This window comes from Rattus norvegicus, chromosome 3 (assembly GCF_036323735.1).
Source record: "Rattus norvegicus strain BN/NHsdMcwi chromosome 3, GRCr8, whole genome shotgun sequence".
NCBI lineage: Eukaryota > Metazoa > Chordata > Mammalia > Rodentia > Muridae > Rattus > Rattus norvegicus.
The window spans coordinates 161,822,168-161,849,209 of record NC_086021.1 but is presented as its reverse complement, the minus strand read 5'-3'; the positions used below and the strand labels follow the sequence as shown (position 1 = coordinate 161,849,209).

Here is a 27,042-nt window from a genome sequence, read left to right as displayed (position 1 = left end):
CTGATTGTAGCAGGCTTCTCTGCCTGTCGGGGATACCCTGAGCTCTGCCAACCTTGTTCAATGTTGAGCTCACGGGAAGAGTTCTTTTCAAGCCTCAGGCCCCGGCTTACTGAGTAGGCTTCAAGTTCCTCTCTTGCTCTGAGCCTACAGAATGTGGATAAGGACACTGCCCACCCCCTTCCATTTCCTCGATGGGCCGTGAAGAGTTCTAGACCCTTATCTCCACTGATGATACACCATCATTCTCTCCTCTCCGTGACGCAGTCTTACCTCTGTCTCACCCCCTGACTCAGTTTCCCTCTGTGAGATACAAATCATATCTACCTCCTCCCTGTCCTCTGAAGAATAAGGAACTAATCCATGTTGAACCCACGGCCAGAGTTCAGCATGGGCCACCCTGCACACTTTGACTCTCGTGACATCATCCCCCTCCTAGGAGAAGAAACTGAGGCACAGTGAGGAAGCCACCTGAACACAACTCATGTTTGGAAGTCTGGCTCCTGAGCCTACATCCGTGAACACCACACTATGTGCAGATGTGAAGACTCGGTGCCTGGCACATAGTAGGTGCGCAACTAATGCAGTAATCTCACACGAGTGTGTGCATGCGCAGAGGGAAGGAGGCTGCCTCCAACCTGTGTGTTTATTTATAAGGCACAAGCTGAGAGCAGGTTGGGGTCTGCCCGACGGCTTCATACTCCTTGTGGCCAGTTCATCCTGTTATTTGGGGTTTCAGATGCCCCTGGGATGGGTACAGAGTAGCCAGGATGGGAAGACTCGGTCCTCAAGTAAACTTAGGGGGGTGGTCTCAGGCCTCCCAGACTTCTCTCCGCTACCACCACCACCTCTCCAGGCCTGGGCTGGCTTTCTCTCACAAAGTTCCTATGTGTTGGTGGTCACAAAAACAGAAGGTGGGGAGCCAGGAGGCCAGATGGTGTGTGCAAGGCTGTATCTGTTGGGAGTGTGAGGCAGGGCATGGAGGTCCTCTCACACAAAGCCTGCTCTGTCTCCCCTGGCAGCTGGACTGCATTCTTACCCTCCTAGAATCTTCCCATCCACCACCACCACTACAGCAGCCCACCTGCTGGACCCCCGGCCATCCCGCTCCAGGCAAGAGTGCCCCAGGTGGGGCAAAAAAAAGGCTACGGGGCAGCAGTTCAAAGGGGCAAGCTAGGGAGAGACTAGGGAATGGCCTGGCTGTCCTTGGAGTCTGGGTGGGGCTGACAGGCCACAGCCCTGCTGAGGAGGCGGTAGCAAGATGGATTCCAGGCCACACTCCATGTTCACGTAGGGGAAGCGGTAAGCCTAAGGACCTGCGGAGCCCCAAGCCTCTGGGCCTGGTGCAGCTTTGTCCTGACCAGCCTGCTCTAGAGATCTGGCCGGCTCTCTCTGGCCTTCTGAGCTGTGTGGTTTCAGCCTTGACCACTGCGCAGCTGCATCCAGGCTTTAGCCGCTCCTGGGGTTCAGACCCCCAAAGCCATCAGTGCCCCCGAGCTACTGATCTTCTTGAAGCGATTGGCTGCGCTGACAGCAATGAAGTTTTTCTAAGGGACAAAAGAGGAATCCTGGTCAGTACTCTGGTAGGAGATAACCTGGGGGATAGTCAAGTGGCCTTTCAAGGCCCCTTCAAAAGTTCCCCCTTCTGGCCTGAGAGGAGGCTTAGCAGACAAAGGTGCTTACAGCCAAGCCAGAGTTCAACCCATGGGAGCCACATGGTAGAAGGACAGAATTGATTCTTTTTTTTTTTTTTCCAATTCTTTTTTTCGGAGCTGGGGTCCGAACCCAGGGCCTTGAGCTTGCTAGGCAAGCGCTCTACCACTGAGCTAAATCCCCAACCCCGACAGAATTGATTCTTAAAGCTGTCCTCTGACCTCTAGGCCACAGCATGAGTTTGTCCTCTGTGCCTTCTGTATACACACGATAAATAAATGATAAGTAAATGTAAAGTAAAAAATCTAGAAGACTTTTCAAAGATCGCCCTGTCGTTAAAGGAGAGTCGGAGGCCAGGAGAGACAGAGTACCATCCCAGCTATAAAAGGTGCCATGACACCGTTTGGCCCAAGCAAAGGAAGCCCCTCATCCCAATCCATGAGTCCCTCAACAGGGGTCCTGTGGGTTGGGACCCCTTTGGGGGGTCTAATGACCCTTTCACAGGGGTTACCTATGATCATTCTGGATTTTAGATATTTACATTATGATTCACAGCAGTAGCAAAACTACAATTAGGAAGTGACAACCAAAGTAAGTTGGGGTTCACCACAGCACGAGGAACTGTATCAAAGGGTGGCAGCATCAGGAGACTGAGAACCGCTGCTCTATAGCCTGTCTCCTGTTCCACTCCGACCTCTCGCAGTCTATCCCAGCCATACATCCTGCTGCCTGTGGCTCACACTCGACCTCGGGGCTCTGCCACGAGGCTTCACACTCCCTCTCCTCCTGCCCCCTCTCTCCTTGCGGTCTTGATTCACCTGTTCATCCTCACTGCTCCCCCCACACACACACCCTGTTTGAAGGTGTAACCCGACCCCTGGCACTCCGACCCGTCCTCTTAAGAACTCTCTACCCTTCACTGAAAGCTAAGTCCACACGACCCAGATTCCCGCCTCCTGTCTCTGCCGTAGCAGAGGGGAGTTTAGAAGTAACAGCTGTTCATTAAGTATTTGGGAAATGAAGGAGGAGAGTCGTGATGGAGTCGGAGGTGCTCCCCCGAGCCTGAGTCCTAGATTAATGATCCTCCCCTGGCAGGCAGGTTGGGCGAACAACTCCAGTTCAGAATGGGAGCTAGCCCAGGACCCAGAGAAAAGCCCATGTTTCCCAGACAAGGCCAGGCTCTGTCAACAGAGATTGCCAAGGCATAGCTGGTAGGGCTCGAGCTGGCAACGGGGCTTTCCCGCCTCTCAGACCCTCAGTTTCTGTCCCGGCTCTCCTACCTTCCAGCGCCTCTTCATGAGGTATTTCTTAAGCAGGATCTGGGACTTGAGACGACGGTTGCAGCGCTTGGCTTTTTCTGCCAGGTTGTTGAGCCAGGGGTGGGCGAGGCACTGCTCAGCACTCATTCTGGCACTGTGGAGAGGGCACTGTGGTGAGGGCAGGCCCATGCCAGGTCCACTTGACCCGGGCATGCCTCTGTCCTAGAGCATACAGGGTCCCCAGCCCTGGCAAGTCTCACCTCTGGTCCTTCGTGATAAGATTGGAAACGAAGTCTTTGGCCTCGTCTGACACAGCTTCAAAAGTCTCCTCATCAAAGTACCAGTTGGCAGACAGGACGTTGTTTAGGGTCTCCGTGTCATCGTCGCCCAGGAAGGGAGAGAGGCCACTCAGTCTAGAGGAGAGGAGAGTGGCACAAGAGAGTGAGGTGGCAGCCGCTGAGGGTGGGCCAGAGCCTAGGAGGCAGCATGTGTTGGAAAGACCCCGGGCTTCCAGAGTGGGACAGACCTGGGTTTGAATCTGGCTGGGTGACTTTGGGCAAGTCACTTCCCCTCTCTGAGCCTCACTCTTCTCATCTGTAAAATGGGCATAGTCACCCCAGCTTCCCAGGGTTGCAGTGAAGATGAGGAACAGCAAGTGTGAAACACAAAGTGAGCACACGCAAAAGAGAAATCCACTGTCCCTCTGTCCCCACCCAGAGCATGGGGATCTGCTATCCAGAATCTTCCCTAGGGTGGGATGTTGTGCTTTTAGGGGACCTTAGTTGTTTCATATATAAAATGGGTACAAAGTCCCCCCACTTCTGGTTCTCCCTAGCATTCACCCAAAATAAATGCACCCAGGCTGAAGGATCAGGAAGGTAGGACCACCTCAGCAGAACCCTAAGGCCAGTCTTGTCCTCTTCTACCCATCCCTGCACCCCTGCTGACTGCAGCCACCACCTTCCCCAGGGCTCACAGCATGTAGGTGATCACCCCAAGACTCCACATGTCCGTCTTGTCAGAGATCTGGTCATAGTTCACCACCTCTGGTGACAGGAACTCCGGGGTCCCAAAATTCACCTTCAGCTTCTCATTGGGGTTATACCTGGACGTGAGGTTGAGAGCTCAGGTGCCCAGTGGCCACCAGAGACATCCTCCCCCCTTCTCCATCCCACCACAGGCCCCACCCTCCTCACACCCCACTGGTACCTCCTTGCCAGGCCGAAGTCAATTATCTTCACCAAGTGCCCGGTGGTATTCACACACAGGATGTTCTCTGGCTGAAGAGAAGGATGGGCGGGTTAGCCTCTGACCCAGCTCACCCTCCTTCCACCGCCCTAGCTCCACCCTGGTCCCTTGCGGGGGTCCCACACGTGGGAGGAGATCCTTAGGTAGTACTCAGAGAGCCACCATGCCTGCATGCTCTCAGAAGGAGCAAGACTACCCAGTAGGCTCAGGTGGGATCTCTCTCCTCTCAGTCCTGCGGAGGGTGGAGAAACTGAGGTATGCTGATAGGCAGTGTGCCCTGGCTGGAGGCCAGGCAGGGCTGCTATCGGGAACTGGAGGGCCTTGGCCTGAGTGGGTAACATAACAAGGAGGCCTCCAACAGCTCTCTGCTGCTCTCAGCGGGCGGTACCTGCCTCAAACCTGCAAATTCTTCTTTGAAAGTCACACGCTTGGAGGCAGAGTTCTTTCTCTCAGGACCTTGTGTTTCAATTAGGGGACCTACTCTGTTCCCCATGAAAATCAGCCTTCACAAGGGACCTCTGATGTTCCCCCAGGGAGCCATCCAGCTGTCCTAGTTCCTAGAAGAACCTCCATCTGTCCCTATAACTCAGGAATCACTCTTTTTCCTAGCCCGCTCTCCATGCACCTCCATCCAGGTAACTCCTATTTTCCAAAGCACACGCCTCTCGTTCCCACAAGCTCTCTTCTTGATTCCTACCTTGGCCTTCTACGGCCCCTGCTCCACCTAGGTTCCATGAAAACCATCTCTCTCCTCCTGTGTTTGTCTTCCTAGGTACCTGCAGAAGCCACTGGGAGACTGTCACGCCCTCTCAGGACATGACACTGAGCAAAGCCAGAAGCCGTTGGATGTCCCATCCACTGCTCTGTCTCCACTGGTGACAACTGTCTATTTCCCCATCTTCTCCCTCTGCGTGTCCTGGATGCTCGCTTGTGCCTTTCCCAACCCTTTTTTAAACGAATTTCATTTATTCGGACGTTGTAAAACAGACAGGGAACATGTTTGTTCATCCTAGTCCCACACTAGGAGCGCTCCTTCCTGTAGCAGGGACTTGGTCACTGTGTGTTAAATGAATGAACAGACGTGGATACCCGCTCTGTGCTGATGGAGCTTGTTAACACTCCAGCTTAATACTCACGGACATCTGCTATGGGGACAGGAGACACCGGGTGACTTGTGGTCCCCTCTTCAGATTCTAAGCCCTAGGCAGGTTTCTAAGCTCCCAGCAGTCACCGGCACAGATGGAGGTGAGTGTAAAATCTATTGGCCGTCCTTAACCAGCTGTGTGCAAGGGACTTTGTCAGTTCAGGACATGAAAGTCCCTTGTAGAGTTCATCATTAGTGCCTGCCTCCCATGCACTGGTATGAGGCTTCTCAGTGGGCTCCATGGCGGTGTCCCAGAACACTCACTGATATGAAGTGGACCCTCTAGGTTCTCGTTCCGAGTAAATACCCAGTGTACCTGTCTCGGGCCAACGTGGAGATTGATGTTGTGCAATACCAGCAGCTGGAGGGCACCAAACACTGGACTGTAAGCTCCAAGGAAGCTGAGACTGAGGCCTGCCTCTCTCCACCCCCACCCTCCCCTCTCTGTCCCTTGCACTTAGCCAGCACTCAGGATACACTCTGAACCGGCTGAGAGGGAGGAATAAGGGATGCTAGAGAGAAATGAGTCTGTGTCAACAACTTCAGGAGGCCCCAGCCCAGTACCTTGAGGTCCAAGTGCAGGACCCTCATCTTGTGCATGAAGAGGATCCCGTCGCAGATCTGCCTGACGAACACCATGGTATCCACTTCCGTCAGTTGGTAGTCCTCATCCACGATCCTCTCAAAGAGCTCGCCGCCCTCAATGCTGTGTACACAGACCCCACTACAGACGGGCTCTGGGCTGCTAGCCCTGCCACCCAGACCCAACTCCCACAGTGGACACTCACTACTCCATGAACAGGATGATCTCGTGAGAGGTCTCAATGGCTGAGTACAGCTGGATCAAATTGCGGTGGTTCAGCTGGTTCATGACCTCGATCTCCAGCAACACCATTTCCTGAGGAGCGAGGATATCAAGAGGATCCACTGGGTACCAACACCCACTCCAAGCTCCTCCCACCTGCCTCCTTGCTTCCATCGCTCTCTCCCTATAACCTCACCCTGAGCACCTAGAAAAGAGCTATAACTATGTCGTAGGCAGGTGGGCGCCATTCCAAAGCCAAATGTGGGAGCACATGCTCTTTTTTTTTTTTTTTTGGTTCTTTTTTTTTTTTGGAGCTGGGGACCAAACCCAGGGCCTTGCGCTTCCTAGGCAAACGGGGAGCACATGCTCTTAATCCCGAAATTCAGGAGGCACAGGCAGGAGGGTCAAGAGTTCAAGACCCGCCTAGATCACACTATAAGACCCTGTCCAACCCCCACCCCCAATGGGGTTGATTCTCAAATACAGAGCAGCTATCTTTGCCATTTCCCTTTGGGGGATCTAAGGAAACCCCAAATGTTATCGTATGCTAAGTAAGTCCTTGGTACCACCCTTCTCTATGATTGACTTGCCTACAGTCATCAAGGAAAAGAAAGAGACACAAGCCTTCACCCAAGCATTAGGGACAAAGAGCTAGGAGCAATCGTCTCTGTATGCCCACTGACAGTCCATCACTAAGGCCTTTGTCACAGTTCCACCTAAGCTGCATTAGAAACCCAGCCATGGGCTGGAGAGATGGCTCAGTGGTTAAGAGCACTGACTGCTCTTCCAGAGGTCCTGAGTTCAATTCCCAGCAACCACATGGTGGCTTACAACCATCTGTAATGAGATCTGATGCCCTCTTCTGGTGTATCTGAAGACAGCTACAGTGTAGTCCTATATATAAAATAAATAAATAATTCTTAAAAAAAGAAAAAGAAAAAAAGAAACCCAGCCACCCGTTACGCCCTTTCTACGCTAAACAACTGTCACTTTTAACTTTCAGAAAGTGTGCAGATCAACAGTCTCATTGGTGGGCTGATGTAAGCTATGGTAGGAATATTTACACCATGTCATTGACATGTAACGCTCATCAGGTCTCTCCTTGTGCCCACATCCCCAGGGCGGCTGTTAAACTCTAGGCATCAGTGTGAGACCGTCTAGCTGCATCTCTTTGCCCTTCATCCAGCTCACACTTTGCCTACCGCTTCCCCAGAGAGGCCCATATCTAACATGGTCCCTCTGACCAAACTCCCCGCCCCTGTCCTGCTTCTCTTTCTTCATGGCACCTCTCAACACCTGGTGTCATGCTCTTTGTTTCGTCATCTATCTGTCCCTATACTCTGATGTGCTGCTCCCACGAGGTTGGGGACTTTTTCAGTCCTGTCCTGTGACATCCCTCTGGCACCTGGGATGGTGGAAGGCAAAGAAAAAAAAAAATGCTCAGTGATCAATTAACCAACAGCTGGCTCCAGTTAACTCACGCAGCGTCTGGTTATGTGAATTATCACAGGACTCTGAGCATTCGTTCTGAACCAGATCTGGTGGTACAGACCAGGGAAGAACAGTCAAAAGTACAGATCTGGGGCTGGGAGTGTAGCTCAGCTGGCAGAGTCCTTGCCTGGGGTGCAAGAGGTCCTGGGTTCAATTCCCAGAACCACTGGGTGCAGTGGAAAACTCCTGCAATCCCAACACACAAGAAGCAGAAGCAGGAGAATCTGGAGTTCAGGGTTACCCTCTGCCTCAAAGTGAGTTCAAGGGGTTGGGGATTTAGCAAGCGCAAGGCCCTGGGTTTGGCCCTCAGCTCCGGGGGGGGGGGGGGGGGGGGACAAAGTGAGTTCAAGGACACTCTGGGACGCACAAGCCCTTTCTCAGTCCGTCAATCAAATAAATAAGTCAAAAATCCACACACAGGAGCTGGGTAGAGCCACACAGAAAACTCATCCCTCCCAGCTAGGCTCGGAGCTAGCAGCCATGTTCCCCGGTGCCTCTGAGCTGCACAGGGGGCCTAGAAGGGAGAGTCCCCTGAGAAATTGGATGTGTGGTTTATGTTAGGGACACCAGGCTCCTGTAACAGGCTGTTTGTCCATCCTTCTCTCTGTGTGGCACAAGCTTTTCACACCAGGGTCCCAGCCTAGCACTGACAAGAGATAAGAGATGTCCACTCCGAGAATATCTCTCTGCTGCAGGGCCAGCATTCCCCTACTACCTTGTCCTTGGGGGTCTGTTTCTTGATGACCTTGGCTGCCAGCTTGAGGCCTGTGGATCTCTCCGTGCAGGTGCACACAGCTCCAAACTTGCCACTAGAATGAAAGGCCGGAAGTGAGGCTACTTCCAACACCCAGGGGTCACCAAAGGCCTGTGCTCCCTTCTCCTGACACAGGCCGGGTGGTGACTCTGGCTGCTCCTCTGAAAAATAGGAGCACTCGTCCCACCAGACCTTACTCCCTCCTGAAGCAAAGGCTACTCTACCAAAATGATGGCTGGAGAGCATGGGGCAGAGAGGAACAGACTAGGAATGGCCAAAGGCTTATCCAGAAAGTGACCGTGGTCACTGCACATTGGGAGACCTGATGGATAACATGTGTGAGCACAGAGAAGCAAGCACAAGTATGTGGACCATGTCCTACGGGGTGTGTCTGGGCCACAGGGGCTGGATGCTCCCCCATAAGTGGTTCCAAGCTTGGTTCGCTATCTCACCCTCCCAATGCCTCCTTTGAGTTCATGCTGAATTCACTGTTGACATTTCCGGTCCTCAGCTCCACGATCCTGTGTGGGAAGGGGGCTGGGGGTGGCGGACAATCATCTAAGAAGACAGAGTTGAGCTGTTAGTGAGGACTTCTGGGAAATGTCTTTAACATCACTGCCTCCTTCCTGATCTGCCCCACCCCCCAAGAAATATTGAGTTCACAAAGTGACGCCTGGGGAACATCTGGTCAGAACAGGATTATCAGACCCACCCAATTGGAGTTCAGCCTTATACACCCAAAATGACCTTGGACATCTGTCTCCAACAATGGGGATTCAGGGTCTCTGAAGAATGGTAAGACAACTAACCAGCTGACAGGACTTAGATACAAGCTATAGGGAGGAGGGAGGCTGTTTCAATTAAAAACAGCCACACCCCCGAACAAGCCCATACAGCAGCTGTGAAGTGGAATCCCAGACAGTGGGACTGCTGTGTCTGAATGACCGTGTGGGTGGAGACACTTGCCGGCCACCTGATTACACACCGCGGTGAGGCGCCCAGGGACACAGCAGTTCGATAGTGGGACACCGCCACCTAGTGGGCATCATGAGCACAGCGGGCTCCGAAGGCCAGCGGGCTGACTCATCGGAATGGAAACCTTTAAAAATAGAGGCGGCAGGGAAGCCACTCTGGTGATAAATCAGACGGCCCTTGGAGGTGGTTCAGGTCCTGTCATGCCAAGGATGTGATCTCTGGGCAGGGCGGAGGTCTCTGGAGCCGCGGGGGCAGGAGGCAGGGCCCCTGGCCACCGCCCAGCCGCCAGGTCCTCCCACCCTGTCTGAGTGGCACTCTGCCGCGAGCCAGGCAGACTGGCTGGTCTCCCAGGGCACCTCAGCCTGGAGGAGGGGGTATCAGGACACTCTGGGCTCTCCTGACCCTATGTCACCCTACCCCCAGCCCAATTGCACCCGTGCTGGGATCCCCTCACTCCTCCTGCTGTTCAAGCTTGCTCTCCCACCGCCCCAGGGCTTTCTCCCAGTTCTTGTAGAGTGCTGCCCCAGCTTCCCTCGCAACTGGTCCCTCACACAAACACCTGTGCAGCTATGGCTCCCTGACGCGCTGCCCTCCACCAGTTCTTTTCAAAGCAACTGACATTGGAACCTTTCCTCAGACAGAGAGCCCCAACTCCACTTTGCAGAAAGTTTTCGTTGTTACACTTATCTGTGTGATTTTCTTCTTAACCAAAGTAGAAGAAAGTCAAAAGTGGGGGTTTTGAGTCAAACGGTCTTCATCATTTTTGGACATTTTGTTTCCCTTCCCCGTCTCTATCGGAAAGAAATACTACCTGGTGCCCTGTGACATTTGCATCAGGGAGCCTGGGGGAGGTGTGGATCAGGGTAATTTAGGTCCCTGCATAAGAAAGGACTGGGACTACTCCATCCCTTCCCTCCCCCATCCCCGGGACACTCTAACCCCAGTCTGCCCCTACCTACCCAGAATTTGGAAGCAGTCTTCCTCCTTGGCCGTGAGACAGAGGGCCTGCCCCACCTCTGCTCTCTCTGAGGGAACAGCCTGGAACCCGATCCTCTGGGAGGTGTCCCCTTGCACCTTAGCCTGCTCAGCCTGGCCTGCCTCTGCCTCTTCTTTCCGCTCTGCCAGCGTGTTCGTCCCTCCTTCTGCCTTAGCTGGACCAGGATCTTGGGGATCAGGGGTTTCAGACACCCCTGCAAAGATGAGCTCTGTTGTCTCGCTTAAGGGCTTCATGGCCAGTGTCTTCTCAGAACTAGAAGGTAAGAAGTGAGACACCTCAAGCAGGTTCGAGGCTTCCAGACCAAACTTGCCATCTGTTTTGTCCACATTAAGGGCCAATTCTCAACCCAGGGAAGACCTATTGACAGAACCTGGCTGCTAGTATGTGGCTAATAAGGAAAGCTATAAGGCTCCTGATTCATAGAAAAAATAAATAAATACAATGTTACCATGTAACTGCCAGTAGTGCATTACTGTGACTGTCATGAGAAGTGTTGCCAGTAATGTGTTACTGTGACTGGTGTGAGAAGTGTCCCTGTCGTCTGCAGATCCTGAGTGTCCAGTTGTGCCTAACTGGTTGCACCAGCTTATGAATGAATTGTTTGTCGTCTTTTTGTATTAAATTAAGAAGGCTACACTCCAGCTTACCACTCGTGAAACAAACACCCAGAAGCCTAGTGGAGGGTGGGGCATGTAGCCAGTCTTTGGTGACATCCTCTGTCCGACATTCTGTTCTCTGAATGAAGGTAATATCATTTCTTCAGAGATAGGGTGGTTGTGTGGGTTCCTGAACCAGAACTACCCTCCCCAGCACAAGATCTGATAATATCCAGTACTCAAAGCGAGGGAGGTTAAGTCTGGAAAAAGGAGCCATGAGACTTCCCCCTCCCCAAGCAGGGCCATTCACCAGGAGATGATCGCGGGGCAGCTAGGGCTGTGAAGAAAGGCGGGTGAGCCCCTTCGTCCTGCTTCTCGGCATTCTGCTGCCTTCTTGCCTGCCTTGGCCTCTCCAGATTCCTGGTTGCCCGAGGGCGCTTGCGTGGCGTCCAGCTTCTGGATGCTGGCATCAGCTGTGGCAGTGGGCTGGGGCAAGACTGCAGGAGGCCCCGTACCGCCTTCAGCAGGGCCCCCACCTCCATCACCCTCTCCTGAAGGGCCCTGGTTGCTGGCTGAAGCTGGGGCCGAGTCACCCTTTTTCTCTGGACCAGGGGCTTCGGGAGTTTTCTTCAGGGAGGGTGGATCTGGATTTTTCTTTGGATCCGGCGCGCCAGGGTCTTTCTTCGTGTTAGTGGGGCCCAGGTCTTTCTCTGTGTCTGGGAGGCTGGGTTCTTTCTCTGAAGCTGGAGATCCATCACCTGCTGCGTCTTTAGGTGTTTGTTCTGCAAAGGACGGGGGAAATCCATCAGCATCCCTGCCTTTCTTCCCCTGCCAAGCGGGGCAGAGACCTGCTCTGGGTCCCCACTCAGGAACAACCCCTCAAAGCCTGTCCCTCCAAGTCTCTGGAGCCGCTTGGTGACAGTCTTGTTTGGAGCTTGGGGGCTCTGCACCAGCTTCTCCCCCTCTGGATAGGCTTTGCTGGCCTCCCGACAGTCCTTGCGTTCTAGTTTTAAAGTGAACCCCCAACAGGCATTGACTGAGGTGTCCCATCTCCCCTCCAGCAAAGGCTTCATGCAGGTGCTGGACCCGGCCCAGCTCCACCCACAGATTATCCCCATTCCCAAATCCCTCCTGCACCAAGCAGAGAACCTTGGGCACGGACTTCCCTGTGAGAAGCCTGCCTAACCCTGGCTTCAGAAACATCCCTTCTGAAGCTCCTCCCTCCTATCTCCTGCCCCGGGCTTGGCACCTGTTGACAGACTCTGGGTTCCCAGCTCAACTGCTCCGTTTTCTGTAGCCATGAGGTAGGTAGGCGTGTGCTTCTGCTTGTCTAACTCAAGTCTTTCTAGCTGCAGAAAGAGGAGCGAAGTGTATCGGATTTTCAGATGCCCCCGCTTTTCCAGCTGTGGAGAGAGAAGGCCAAGGCCAGCCAACTGAGAAGGAGAGATGTACCTGAATGGAGAGGGGCAACCTGGTGGCCGGCAGTCTGCTGCAGCTAGTCAGGCGAAATCCTGGGGTGGTTGTAAGGGATTGGGCATGGTGGGCAGAGGCGGAGGCAGGGGCGTGGGCAGTGGAGGCGGAGACTAAGAGGAGGATCTTTGACACCAGGGGCCATGCAGTGCGGGTTGCCACCACCTGTCACTCTTGGCCCCCGTTCAGAGGACACGGCATTCTTCCCACGGCCTGACATGGGGTAGAATGGCGTTGGAACCATTAGGAAGAAAAAGGGAGGGGGCATCTGGGCCCTGGGAGCAGGCTATGGCCATGATACGGGAAGGGGCTTCAAGAAGAGGGGCCTTTGGGCAGGCTGAAGGGCAAGACTATGCCCAGGCCCAGGAATGGCTCTGCCCACCTCTATGCCATACCTCTCTGGGTTTCTAGGAGCTTGGGGAGAACCGCCGTGATCCCAGTGCCCAGCCCTGTGCCCCAGGTATCCGGATCTACTCAGACCATCTCTGGGTAAGAAATCATGCCAGGATCACTTCACTGTCAACAGGTCTGATTTTCCTCCCCTAGGGAAAACTTTCTTTTCTTGGATTCTTTGGGGCCATGGAGGCTTGGCTGGGCAGCGGAGGGAGGCCAGTGGAAATATAAGATGACCCTCCCCAAGAAGAGGTTGATGGGAAGTCTCTTTAGGGATGGGGACCCGAGCTCAAGGTGTTCAGGCTGAGATGGGGTAGGGAGGACCATGCTGTAGGGTCCTCCCCACTGCCCAGGGGCTGGCAGCCCACATTTTTCTGGAAGGAAGCTTGAGCACTGGCCAAGGCCGAGGTCATGGGGTAGCTTTCTGGGTTCAGATCCCAACTGAGGCAAACCTTCCAGTGGCTCACCACTGCTGGTCATTGCCCTGCAGAGGCAGGCAGGAACCTCTAAGGTGGGGGAAACGAGGAGCTGTGAAAGGGACTAGGAAGCTGCTAAGGGACCGATAGGAAGTAGCCTCCCAAGGGGAAAATCGGTGTGAAATAGCACGGAGGGTCTGTGACTTGTGCACACGTCTTTGTCAAGAACTTGGCTGGAAATGGGGCGTCAAAGCTTCTTATCTTGTTTTAATTTTATTTTTGGTGTTGAGACAGGGTCTCGCTATATGATCCACAGTAGCCTAGGCTCTCCATCCTCCCTCATCAGCCTCCAGAGCGCTGAGATGACAAATGTCACCTCTTCGGTTCTTTTACTGTTTCCTTTGAGCGGTGAGAATATATTGAATTTTAGAATGCACGGTTTCTCTGAAAGCCAGCAGACATGGAAGGCGCTTGACACAAGCTAACAAAAATGAAAGTCCGAGCCCCTCCCCCATCCCTGGTTCGGTCTCCTCTCTGGGCTGATCCTGTTCACTGTTCCTCTTCTTCAGGGTTCAGCAGGCAACATTCCTCTTCCAGGAAGCAAAATTAAGCAATGTCTGTGGAGCCCTTACCCATGAGGGGCTGGTCTGGGTGTGAACCTAACCTCACCTAAGGTAAGGAAGGGAGTCCGGGCCACCAAGCACTTTCCATTGGCATTGTCTGAATTCTCCACTGCGTATTGTCATTGTGGTGACGTGGACCACACTCACCCCACTCTCTGGATGAAGGTGAGGAAGGCTAAAGCTCTCAATGGTGAAGCTAGAGATACAGATTAGAAGCTTCACACCCTTCTGCCATGTCCTTCTCCCCCAAGGCTTTCAGAAGCTTGAAATGTCTCTCCTGTCCTCACCTGTGAGAAAGACACCCCTGGCCCTCTCTTTGGCTCTTTCCCCAGCATGGTTTGGTTTACCTTGAAAGGTTAGATATCTCTTCATGCCCAATGCCCCTTGGTTGCTCCCATGATGAATTCATAGTCTAGGCAGGGATACATGGTAACTCTCATGTGCCTACCATAATAGACCAGTGACTAGCAAGGCTGGCTAAGAGTCTGGATTGCTTTACTGTGGTGGCCCTTGAAGACATCCCCTGGTTACCTCTGTGATTATCAATGTGTCTCCTGTCAGGCACTCAATGAGGGGCCACTAAAAGCCAGGTCTGATGATGCTAAGAGATTCCTTTACCCAGCTCCCAGGACCTACATGAGAGTCCCTAGAGGCTGAGTGCTGCTCATGCTAAAGATGCAGAGACTGAGGTGGGGGAGGGAGAAGGTGGGAGATAAATGGCTTTTCCCAAACCTCCTCAGCCCCGTGAGTGGCATCAAAATGATCAGACTCAGAGCCAGCTCTCGTCATAACAGATTTTTATTCTAATCTGCTGTTCTTGTTAGGATTCCCACATAAAAATAATTAATAGGAACTCTCGCCGACGTTGGCCAGTCCCTTGAGGAGCATTGTGGGTAGTGGGGTCAGAGGTCGATGTCACTGCATCTTCTTCGGTTGCTTTACCTGTGTGGGTTTTGTTTGCTTGTTTGTCAACTTGATGAAAGCTAGGGTCATCTTAGAAGAGGGAACCTAGGTTGAGAAAATGCCTAGATCAGCAAGCCTATAAGCCTATAGGACAGCAAATCTATAGGACATTTTCTTGATTAGTGATTGGTGCAGAAGCCCACTGTGGACGGTGCCATCCCTGGGTCCTGGGTTGTATAAGAAAGCAGGCTGAGCAAGTAAGGAGGAGCAAGCCAGTAAGCAGCATCCTCCACGGTCTTAGATTCAGTTCCTGCCTCCAGCTTCCTGCCTTGAGCTTCTTCCTTGCTTCCCCTGTGTGGTGAACTGTCAACTATAAGCAGAAATAAACCCTTCCTCCCCGAGTTGCTTTTGGTCATGGTGTTTTATCACAGCAGTAGAGCACAAGCTAGACAGGGTCTGTCACTGAACCTAGAACACACCAATTCAGCAGGGCCGGCTAGGCCCTGTGGATCTACCTCTTGGCCTCTCTAGTGCTGGGATTTCAAGTGCTGCCCCTCGAAGCTTTTATATGAGCACCCAGGATGGAGCTCAGGCCCTCATGCTTGTAGGACCAGTATTGTACAGTGCCCACCAGGAGAGCGACTGCCTCACAGCTGACTGTCTCTGGTGCAATGCTCTCTGGTGAGTGGGTCTCCCCAGCCCAGGACATTGTGCCTTTAATCTAGAAGCAGCACTCTTGGGTAAGAGGGCGAGGAGTCAGGACTGCTACAATGGAGGTGAGACCACCAGCTATGAGGATGACATGTGTCCCAGTGGTCTCTTCTGCTGGAGGACCACTTGCTCCTAGAAGGAAACTCATTGTTTAGAGACCTGTGGGCACCCAGCATGGCTGAGAATTTGTACCCAGCCTGTGTATGTAGAGCACTTGTCACAGAGCAAAAGGGCCAGGGACTTGGTAATGTGGTGACCGGCGCAGAGAAAGCTCAGCTATTTTGCCTGTTCTACCAAAAGTGCCTTCTGCTGGGATGGGAGGCTGGAGTGGTTCTGATCTGTATTGGATGACTTGGTCCTGTCAGCTGCTCCACAGGGAGTCCCCAGGCTTCTCAGCACTGTCTTGGAAGAAGGGGGCGGGGAAGGGAAACTTCCTCAACCCTGCAACAGGCTGCCAGAACCCTTGCCCACCTAACTCATGAAGGGGTTCCCCCCTGCCCCGTGCCAGCTGCGCAGACGCCCTTTGCTTCTGTAGGGCCAAAACAGGAAGTGGGGCAGTGCCAGGCCCAATTAAACCCGCCAGGGGAATTAAGGTCAGCAGGATGCAATTATGCCTGTTGGATTTAACAAGGCCAGAGAGAAGGCCTCTCTAGCCAGAGTTCACGGCTCCTTAGGCCACTTGCCCTGGGCAGCTCTGCCTTCCAGGAGCTCGGCCTCCCGCTCCTGCCCGTCTCCAGGCAATCTCACAGGAAATGCAGGGGTTAACTCTACCCAGCACTGCTTCTTGGCTCCCCAAAGGAAACTAGTCAGGCCAAGAGGCTTTACAAGGACCTGCTTGAGGAGACATTCCCCGCCTGACCCTTCCCCGCTCCTCTTCGCTGTGATGGAAAATCCAGGCAGTTGAGCAATGGCCTTTCCCTCGGCCTCCACTCCAAGCCTTCTTTGAGAGTCACTGGGGCTGTCATCAGCACATTGTTTTCCTTGCCCTCACCCACTTTGAGCCTTGTCAGACCTTCCCAGGCCTGGGAGAAAGCCCTGTCCCTGCCACAGCCCCCCATCGGTGCTGCTGATGTTGGTTGGTAAGGTGACAACAACGGGGACATTTTAAGTGTCTCTTTGCTGGTTTGGATTTTCTAGCTCCTTATATGATCCGTTATAGCTATGACTGGATAGATAAATAAGTGAACCATGTCAGGACAGACACACATGCACAGAGCATGGAAAGGGGGACGCTGAGATCTGAAACACACAGAAAGTCTTGCCTGTGGTCAAATGCTGCTCTCAGCAGCTTTCTCAGCGACTGAATTTCTGGGATTTGTTTCAGATGAGGGCTGCTTGGGATGGGGTGCTAGGAATTTTGTCATTTTGAGCAGCACTTCAGATGGTTCATATGCAAACCCACGATGGAAGACAGCCAGGCCAGAGACCACTCACTGACTGAAAAGCCCGAGTCCCCAGAGAGGGCTAGCTGAGGCAGGCAGCGTCCTGGTAAGTCTCATTAGTAGAGCCAAAGGAACCGTCTGAGGATGAACATCCTTGCCTCTTAGCCCAGAACAGTGCACGCAGAAGCACCTGTTGGGGTGTGTGTGTGTGTGTGTGTGTGTGTGTGTGTGCGCGTGCGTGCGAGAGAGAGAGAGAGAGAGAGAGAGAGAGAGAGAGAGAGAGAGAGAGATGCCTCTGCCCCTCTTGAATTCAGGCATGTTAGATCAGAGCCTAAGGAAGGGGCGTCTCCCCAGAAGAGTCTAAGGTGCAGCCAGGGGCTTCCCTGGGACAGAAACCACTTCTCCCTTGCCTTGAAAGCCCTCCAGGGGTAGGAGGAAGTGATGTGCGTGGCAGATGCTCCTTCTGATTTGTGAGGCTGTACGGCCATTCCCGATCCTGCACACCCAGGCGTTAAGAACCGCATTGCCATCAACCCTGTGTCCCAAGTGGTACATGGTGCTGCTGTGGTCGATGGTGACAGACACTGATATTCACGCTGTGCTGACTCTGTCCCAGAGCCAGGATTTATTACCTGCTCTCACCATACCAAGTAGATGCCAAAGTTACTCCCTTTTCTAAGAGGGAACTGAGGCAGAGGAGAAAGAGACCTGAGGCTTCAGAGGCACAACCAGAATTTTAAGTTGAACACCCCCTGGACCCTACAGGCTTCATTTATACTCTGTGCCAGAAGCAATGGCCACTGGAAAGTAAAGTCCTGTGTGAAGAAAATAAGAACCAGACGTGGTGGTGCAAACCTTTAATCCCAGCACCAAGGAAGTGGAGGAGGCAGGTAGGATATGAGGTGAGACCTTATCTAAAAACACAAACAAACAAACAAACAAACAAACAAAAAAAAGTAAGAATATTGAGACACTGTCATCAACTGGTGGCCCCCGTAGGAGTTCTATTAATATGGAAGAATAAATGCTCCTTCTTTGGCATGGCTCTGGGACAAGGGAAAGCAGCCCAGCCCCTCCTCTGCCCCTTCCCCCACCCCAGCCTAACTTCTGCAGCATAAACAGCAAAGCTAAAAATAGCTGCCTAATGACGTCAGAGGAACAAGGTCATCTGAAAATTGCCCACAGCCACTGGACACCTCCCTATAGGATCAAGTGGCAGGAGGGTACCCCAGTCCGGTGCAGCTGTTCCAAGAACAGGAAATGTTCCCGGAGCAGGCTTGAGCACAGTGCATGGACTGCAAAGCGACAGAGTGAATTACAGATGGGTCCTGGAGTGCTGGACTGTGCAGAGTTCAGACCCAGGAGTCAGTAACCTGTTCTGGGAGTTATTCTCAACACATGATCCCAGGAAATGGCTCAAGAAGTGGGGAATGCGTGTTCTGTCCTGTTGTGTAGACAGGCGGCTCCTGGCCTTGGCTTGCCTCTGTGCTATTTTTAAATCTCCAGGTCTCTTGGCTAACTAAGCTGGGTGACCATAAGAATGAGGGGATGCCTGGCAAGCTCCAAATTGCTGCTGGGTGGATGGGGCCCTGCCTGGGACAATGAAGGGTATCCAAGCCAACAGTGAGGCAGGGGCTGAGGAGGCTCCGCCTAGATATAGCTGACCTGACACCTGGACCACTCTGGCAATCATTTAGGGTTGCTGAAGCTTGTGACTTTGATGACCAGCAGCTGCTACAACCCAGGCAGGAGCCTGCACATCTAGCAGGCCATGGCCCACATCGAGGGCATGCCTGTTCCGCTGGCAACAGGTTTTAAAAGGGCAAGGATCTATCCCATTGTCTGTGAAAGGCTTAGCCGGAGGCCCCCCAACACACACACAATGTTGAGTTCTGTGTGGGAAGCCCTAGCTCAGAAGCAGAGGCCCAGGCATTACCCTCCAGGAGCCCCTGAAGAAAACCCACATCCATGCACAGGCTCTCCCCAAGAAACTTTGGGGGTAGACAGACCTTGTCACTTTCAGCAGCATTGAAAAAAAAAATCCTCTGGTCTGTCACGTGACTTATTGGAAGGATCCATGGAAAGGCATCTGTCCCCATCTTTCTCCTAGTCTTGCTGTCTTACCAAAGAGATAAACACCCACTCAAGGAACTCAGGAGCTGGAACAGCCAGAGAGGGAAACTCCCCAGGGCACGGGGTAGGAAGGAAAGCACGCTCAAGCTGGTTGTTTCTGATTAGCCTGGGCACTTAGGGTCACATGAGAGAGTAGCGCCAGCTCTATGGGAACCTGAGTCAGGAGCAGCAGGTCGTTTCCCTGGCACAGTGGTCCCCTTGTTTAGGCATGAGACACTCTCCCTTAGAGGGCCCATGAAAACACATTTGCCTGGGCCCATCCCCAGGGTGTCTGATTCATCGGGCCCACAATGAGGGTGGAGAGTTTGCACTTCTAGCTCTGGGCGATTCGATCTCCGAGCCTTCGTGGAGAAAGGTCTCGGGCCAAGATGCTGAACCCCCCCCCCCTTTGCCTGGAAGCTCGTGGCAATAGACAACAGTGTCAGTGCATGGAAAGAAACACTGACACTCACCTCACCATCCTGCCAAGCTGACCCCTTCCTGCACTGGTCTCTCATCCCCTCACTACAAACTTCAAGAAAGATGGAAAAGCCTATGCTCGAAGGCCAGGAAGCCGAGAACAGTCCAAACCAAGTTCAGGGAGCCCATCACCAAGACAGCAGCCCGTAGCCAGCAGGACAGACTGCCACCCGCTCAGCTAAAGCCCATGCCCAGCTCTTCTTGCTTTTGTGAATTCCCATGAGCCTCCTCCCTTGCAAAAGAAAGCTTCTTTTCACTGGCTGTTAACTAAGGGCCCCTGAGCCTGTCCTGCCAGACTGGTGGTCAAAGGATAAGCAGCAGGGGCTTCTGGCCACGGCTGGTGACACATACCCACTGACAACTGAATATGTGGCTCAAATGTGGTCATGTGGCCCTGATCGCAGAAGCTAGCAGTCACCATCGGTGCCCCGAGCCCAGTGCCCAAGGTCATTTTTTAGACCTGGAGTAACCTCCCCTTCACCAAGCTGGTGGAAAGACCCATTTGTTTCAACCCTTCTCTTCCTCATGTCTTCTTTTGTAGGCAGAGTCTTTAGCTTGGCAGGCTAAATCCAAACTTGATATAGCCCAAAGATGACCTTGAACTTCTGCTTCTCCTGCTCCCCACTCTCCTAGTCCCCACTGCTGGGATTAGAGGCAGTTGCCATCATGGCTGGTTTTAACACAGAGACTGGGAATTGAACCCAGGGCTCTGGGCATGCCAGGTCAGCACTTTACCCACTGAGCTACATCTCTACCCCCATCTCTGCAACTAAAGTGAGCTCGAAGTCCAGAAAAGTCAAATGTCATGCAGGAGGCCATGAGGCCAGAGGAGCAACTCCCAACTCCTCCCTAATATCAGGTTTATTTAACTATCCCGTGTTCCTCCTGAACTTTGGACAAGGATGCAAAGCAACTAGTCCCCTTAGTGACCAATGCCATAGAAGTGAAGGGCTGTGGGAAGAAATAAAAAGGAGAAAGATGAGGTGTCAATTTTATTGTAATATCCTAAACCACCTCCAATGACAGAAGGACCACTTCGGGGGGGGGCATCTTGGATGGGGCCAGGGGTGGCCTATGGAGTCTGTTAGTAATTGGACATTCTGTGCAGTCTTTAACCAGTTCCAAGGTCAAGCGAAACATCAGAAAATATGTGTGTGTCAGAGGACAACATTATTCAGGGATTAGTCCCCTGGAGTGATCTGGGCTAGATTTCCGCTTCAAGAACAACACTTGGACAGTCCTCAACTAGACAGCACACTGGCCTCCGATGTGCTTTATTGAAGTGCATGTGGAAAAACCAGGCTGGGAGCTGGGGGCACTCTCCCGGTGCAGTGCGGCAGGCCTTAGAAGAACATAAGCATGAAAGTGGATGGCAGTGTCTAAAGAAATCACCTAGGGGAAACTGTGAAGGTATTTAAGATGAAAGGAGCCTCAGGCATTGTCCTGGTTCAACCTTCCTCACAGGAGGAAACTGAGACTCTGAAAAGAGGCATGATGTGTTAAAGATGGTCGATTGTCAATTACAGGAGTGAGATTATGATCTCCACTCCCACGCTTTCACATCGCAGCCCCCAGAGTAAGAAAGACCAAGGGCCTTTTCTTTTCAAATCTGACCTGAAGGCAGTGGGACAAGAGGTCCACTGTAACAATGTAGCTGCAAGCTTGGGTTTTAAACAACACAGCTAGAATTAGTTCCAGCAAGGCTTGGCTAAGCGCCAATACGTTTTTTGGGTTTTTATTTTGGTTTTTTTTTTTTTAGGTTTTGTTTTTGCTGGCCATGGGTGTCAGTAATGTGGGCACCAAGTTAGCTCGAAGCGGCTTTCTGCTCTGCAAGCGTGAATAACATGCAAATAAAAGTGCGTGCTTTTTTGTGGGTCAGACGGTGTGTTGCATGTGCTTGTCTGTGTCCGTCAGGTATACAGGTGCATGTGTGTGAGAAGGGCAGAAGTCACTGTCAGACACTCAGTCACCCCTCACCTTATTGAGACAGGATCTCAGACTGAGCTCCACAGAGCTCCGGGTCTTCCTGGGTCTGGCTTTGTCCATAGGTGTTGGAGTGCAGATTCAGGTCTCCATGCTTAGAGAGCAGGCACCTTACCAACTCTGTCTTCCCTTATCCCTGACTGTAGTAGCGTTTAGGGAAACTTGTGTTCCTGTGTGTGTGCATTTGTGTGTGTTTGGGAGCATGTGTGTGCACGTGAATGCCAGAGACAACCTTGGGTCTTGTTCCTAGGAACACTCTTTATTTTTTAAAAGAATCTTTTATACTCTTCTTCTTCTTCCTCTTCTTCCTCTTCCTCTTCCTCTTCCTCTTCCTCTTCTTCTTCTTCTTCTTCTTCTTCTTCTTCTTCTTCTTCTTCTTCTTCTTCTTCTTCTTCTTCTTCTTCTTCTTCTTCTTTTAATTAAAGATTTATTTTCCAAACACACCAGAAGGGGGCATTAGATCCCATTGCTGTGGTTCTGAGCCACCACACAGAGTTGAACTCAGGACCTCTGGAAGAGCAGCCAGTGCTCTTAACCACTGAGCCATCTCTCCAGCCCCCTAGTCTCTTTTTTCCTTCCCTTTGGAAATACTACTACATTTATTTACTTACTGTGTATGTATGTGTGCCTTCGCTTATGCGTGGAGGTCAGAGAATAATTGGGGACATCCATTCTCTCTACCATAAGGGTTCCTGGAATTTCACTCAGGTCATAGGGCTTAGCAGAAAGCACCTTTCCCCACTCGGCCCCACACATACATTAATTAACTGACTTTGGAGACAGAGACTCGCATTGACCTAGAACTCCCCTCGTAGGCTAGGCTGGCCCCAGAAATCTGATTGCCCACACCTCAGCACCAGGATGACAAGAGCTCACAAGTGCACTTGGTTCGGATCACATGGGTTCTGGGGATTGATGGGGATTGAACTCAGGTCACAGGCTTGCAAATGAGGCGTCCTCCCAGGTCATTTCATTTACTTGTGAGGATTTCTGTCCCTCCCCCCCCCCTTTTTTTAAGCTTATATTTTACTAACGAGGAGGACTGGCAAGTGGAAGAAGATAATAATTTAAAGAAGATACAGTAAGGAGAGGCGATTAAGACAATATTGTATGGCTTCTGCACAGAGTGAGTCTAGGCTCCTGCCTAGAGACTCATCTCCCCTCACCACTAAACACTGTCAAACAGTGTAACCTCCAAACTGCTTCTCACGTTTATTGTTTAATAGTCTGCCATGCTGAGATTGCCTTCTCTGACCTTTGCTCCTGAAAGAAGACCCGAGAATACTGTCGAAGCCCAATCAAGCAGGGCAAGAGCCCTTGGCCAAGGTTCTTGGCATGTTCAGGCACTTGCCCACAGTGCCGGGGCCGGGAATACCGGGAAGGGCAAGCATTGATGTCTCTAGGCTGGCATCTTTCCTGATAAACCTAACCCACCCCCCAGCCTGCCTGACTGCAACCACACTTTCTCCAAGTGAGCGACAGTTTCGCACACTGCTTTCGGGGATCCCAGGACCACAGCACACAAGTCATAGCTTGGCCTGAGCTCAGCTTGTGTCACGAAAGACAGTAAAGAGCAAAAGCCATCGGCGCCATTTGGGACGTCAGCAATGCTCACCATCCTCCTCTCTCCCCCCTGACAGCATCAAGACAGTGAGTATATCAGAAGGCAGTGGAAACACAAGGCCCATGTCTCTGCCCACCTTTTCTGTAGCAACTGCTGGCTTTAACTTAGTAACAAATTGTCCTGGAATTCTTGGCCTTGGAGCAAACATGTGGGCTCCCTGGTTACACCTTCGTCACTGCTCAAAGCACCACACACTTTAACCTTCCTGCTCTTCCCATAGGCCTAGGTTTGTCCTGTCTCCAGGAAACTTTATATGTTGCCTAAAATGAGCATCCCAGCAGGCTGTGAGGCAGATGGCGGCTCAGGCTTCAGAAATGTTGACCGGCTCCGAGCGATCCACACCACCAGACTGAAACTCAGCCTCCTCGGAAATAGGAGCCTAGCCACGTGGCTCACAGCTTTTTTAACTGCTACTGTCAGCATTGAGAAACTTCCCCCAGAGACTTCTACGAAATTGAAAAGAATGATGCTAGAGGCGGGCCAGAGGTATGGACATGTAATCCTAGCACTTGGAAGGATAAAGCAGGAGGATCATGAGTTCAAGGCCAGCCTGAGCTACAGGGTGAGGTCAAAAACAGCCGTGCCAGTAGGGAGCTCTGGCTAAGTAAACACAGCAGAGGTTCAAGCAGGCCCTCCAGCTAATAAATAGCAGCCAAGCCAAGGCCAGCTGCTGCTCTGCCCCTGGGCTTCACGACTGCCACCTTGCTAGATTCCCATGAGGCTCCATGCTCAGGAAGCCAGGACATACTCAAGACAGTGCAGGATTTCCATCATTCAAAGCCACGAAACACTGAAAAGAGCAAGAGTCATGTGACTTGTGTATCAAAATAAAGGCAGAGGTGGGAACATGTGTGCAGAGGCTGCCAGGGCACTGGGATACAAGAAACTGGTGACGCCATCTCTAGGGAGGACAACTGAGCAGGTGGGACATCTTTCTACCTTCGAGGCTTTGAACCATATGCATGCCGTGTACAAACTTTGTAAAAAAAATTTTTTTTTAATTTTTTTATTTAACTTATCTTTTATTGGATATTTTTTATTTACATTTCAAATGTTATTCCCTTTCCTGGTTTCCCATCCATAAGCCCCCTATCCTATCCCCCTCCCCCTTCTCCTATAAGGTTGTTCCCTCTCCCCAGCCACCCCAAAAAACAATTTTTAAAATGGAAGCGGTGGTGCACGTCTTTAATCCCAGCACTCAAGAGGCAGAGGCAGATGAGTCTTTGAGGCAGCCTAGTCTACAGAGAAAGTTCCAGGACAGTCAGGGGCACATAGAGAAACCCTGTTTTGAAAATAAAAATGAAAATCGGTGCAGTATGCTAGAACTTAATTCTTTTTCTGCTACGTGCCTCCAAGAGCATGGCCTTTTCTGTTGCCGTTTAGGAGGGCTGAGGAGATAGCTCAGTGGTAGAGCACTTGCCTCACATCTACAAGGGACTAAGTTGGATTCCTAGACCTCCTGGCTAAATGTATGTGGGCACATACGAAAACCTTTCAACGAAACAGGATAGATAATGGGTTACTGATGAAAAATAGGAGATGAAGAAAGGGCAGCCGTGCGGTCTACGTAGCATGTTATTTCTCTGACAAGGGGCAGTATAGTATACTTACTGTCACACTTATTGTGTAAACAGTGTTGAAAAAAATCACAGGTTCTCTTCCAGCCAAGGTTGCGCGCCCCCCACCCCCCACGGTACTGAGCTGTGAGCTGAGTCCCAGCCCATCCTGCTAGACAACTGTTTGTATTCAGGTCTCTCTGAAATGCTATAACAAGCAATACCAACCAGTCTGCCAGCCCCTCAGCTCTACTTCCCAGTGACAGAAACTCCATGGGAAGGGACCTATGTAAGGAAACAGCAGCCAACATGGTAGCCAAACTCCAGAAAAGCAAAGGATGGGCGAAGGAATCTTGACAGCGACCTCAGTATAGAAAGAGGCAGCAGGAAGCCACACCAGTGAGAACCGTCTCGAGATGGGCTCTAAATTGTGGTAACTTCAGCAATCTGCACATCAAATGTTGGGGATTTTACAAAATTGCCCGGCAAAATGTTAGCCGGATTTCTTAGTAAAAATCCAGTAAACTCTTTTCAAATTTATTTTAGGAAATGTCGGTTTAAATGGAAACTAATGAAAGATGAAAGCCGGGGGCGGGGGCGGGGGCTGAGGCTCAGTGTAGGGCGGTGTAGGCTGCTCTGGCAGAGGACCTGAGTGGTTCCCAGCACCCACCTGTGACTCCAGTTCCCACAGGGATCTGACTCCGCTGGCCTACACAGGCACCTACACTCATATACATAACACCTAAAATGACCGCGTTATTTACAAAACTAGAATTCTGGGGAAAGTAGTTCCATGTATAAAATGTCCAAACGCAGAGATTCATCATCTGTTGATTTATTTATTTTCTTGAAACAGAATCTTGCTTTGGCCTTAAACTCGGAGATCTACCTGCCTCTACCTGAGTGCTGGGATTAAAGGTATGCACCACCAAGCCCAGCTTAAAATGTACAAAATTTTAACTCAGGCATGTTCTTTCTTCAGAAAAACGTCCAAGTTACCTGTGTGGGAAACCGAAACTCTCAAGGACACAGACTGAAGGAATAAGGAAACAAGATGGCCATGGCCTCTCCACCTTCCTTAACCCCCCCCCCGGGGGGAAGGCAACAGAGATTACCATACTCTGTCCCACTCGGCCCTTGCACAAAGTTATATCCCCATGATCAACCAGGTCACCCCAGCAACGGCCAGGTATCCCCAGCTCCAGAGGTGAGCAGCTGGCACAGCAGCGGAGACATACAGAGGGCAAGCTTGGAGAAGGATCAGGACATGGGGAGAGAAGACATCAAGTGACCAGAAAAAAATGAGAGCTCCAAGAACGGACAACCAAATCTGTACCCCAAGGATGGGTCCTGTTTTTTGTTTTGTTTCTTACGCTCCATATCCAAACTCTTGGCAAGAAAGTACATTCGGAGGGGCTGGAGAGATGGCTCTGGTTAGGCACACATACTGATCTGGCAACAGACCCACGCCATGGATGCCGAACTGCAACTCCAGCTCAGGGGATCCTTTGGTCTCTCAGGGGCCCACACTGAACATTAAACAAAAGCACTCAGAATCCAGCTGTGCTTACTATCTCCTCGACAAACTCAAGCCCAAGCTGCAAGTCAGTTCCTTCCTGGACAGCTCCTCTTCGGAATCCCCAGGTGACGGCTCTTCAGAAATGTGACAGCAAGTACATGGATTTGCTTAACACTGTATTTATTACTGGGTTCCCAACATTGCACAGGAATTCGCATGTAAGGCGCTGAGGGTCCCTGCCCCAGTTGGTTTTGATTGGTAAATAAAGGTGCTAATGGCCGATGAATGGCTGGGCAGGGAGAAAGAGGCGGGGCTTCAGAATTCTCTAGCAAGGGGAAGGAAGATTGACAACCACCTTGGCGGGAAAGGTGAAAGAGCAGGCCTGAGAAGTGCAGGACAGACAGACAGCCAACATGTAAGAGGTGGGAAAGAGAGGCCCCAGGGACCCCACTGGGTCTAGGGAAGCCAGGATGGAATATAGATTTTAATAAGTTAATTGAGTTGGGGATATCGGAGGGGAAAGTGTGTTAACCGCATGGAGGTTTAGGAGTGGCCCATTAAAACAAAAGGTTGCGTGCGTGCGTGCGTGCGTGCGTGTGTGTGTGTGTGTGTGTGTGTGTGTGTGTGTGTGTGCATGCGCACTGCCACAGCCAGGTTGATTTGAGCAGGATTAAGTAGCAACCACAACACGCAGGCGCCCATAATCTGTCTTCCTGATTAAATACAAACAAGTGTTTCTGTTGCTTTTGTTCTCACTGGCGTTGCAGAGGGTGGGACAGTGCCAAGCAGTGCACATGTGTGCAGCACTGTGTTTTTGTGAAATAAAACAGCTAACAGATGATGACGCTGCACGAAGATATCTAAAGTCGACAAGTAGGGGAGGTGCTCTACAGTTCCAGGGCAGTCAGGGCTGCACAGAGAAATCCTGTCTGTGGATGGGGGTTGGGAGGG

The 27,042-nt window shown here is 51.8% G+C and overlaps 1 protein-coding gene and 1 long non-coding RNA gene across 4 annotated transcripts; one reads left to right on the top strand and one right to left on the bottom strand.

The window, feature by feature from the left end:
- Positions 1–600: 600 nt before the first annotated feature.
- Mylk2 (myosin light chain kinase 2) lies at positions 601–12,505 on the bottom strand. 3 transcript variants are annotated; one of them, NM_057209.2, is made up of 13 exons: positions 12,372–12,443; positions 12,169–12,268; positions 11,230–11,701; positions 10,286–10,575; positions 8,804–8,909; positions 8,313–8,406; positions 6,090–6,199; positions 5,866–6,007; positions 4,119–4,189; positions 3,886–4,014; positions 3,170–3,322; positions 2,931–3,063; positions 601–1,544 (listed from the first exon to the last, which is right to left on the bottom strand). In NM_057209.2, the coding sequence occupies exons 2-13, from the start codon at positions 12,218–12,220 to the stop codon at positions 1,464–1,466; spliced, it is 1,833 nt and encodes a 610-aa protein (NP_476557.2). In that variant the 5' UTR covers positions 12,221–12,268; positions 12,372–12,443; the 3' UTR covers positions 601–1,463. The 3 variants fall into 3 exon arrangements, 1 of the variants encoding a protein (NP_476557.2); XR_005501754.2 differs by lacking the exon at positions 601–1,544 and adding an exon at positions 3,436–3,529 and having other exon boundaries at positions 12,372–12,505; XR_005501755.2 differs by lacking the exons at positions 601–1,544; positions 2,931–3,063 and adding an exon at positions 3,436–3,503 and having other exon boundaries at positions 3,263–3,322; positions 12,372–12,505.
- A 234-nt stretch (positions 12,506–12,739) lies between these two features.
- On the top strand, positions 12,740–26,827 carry LOC102553350 (uncharacterized). Its single transcript, XR_352737.4, has 3 exons — positions 12,740–12,878; positions 13,768–13,872; positions 25,555–26,827. It is a non-coding gene; the product is annotated as an uncharacterized LOC102553350 (long non-coding RNA).
- Positions 26,828–27,042: the final 215 nt, after the last annotated feature.

Coding starts and splice junctions, on each gene's coding strand:
- Mylk2 (NM_057209.2), bottom strand. CDS start 12,220: ATGGCTACAGAAAACGGAGCAGTTGAGCTGGGAACCCAGAGTCTGTCA. Junction 4,015..4,118: donor GACTTCGGCCTGGCAAGGAG/GTACCAGTGGGG, acceptor CCTCACGTCCAG/GTATAACCCCAATGAGAAGC. Junction 3,064..3,169: donor CTTATCACGAAGGACCAGAG/GTGAGACTTGCC, acceptor CCCTCTCCACAG/TGCCAGAATGAGTGCTGAGC.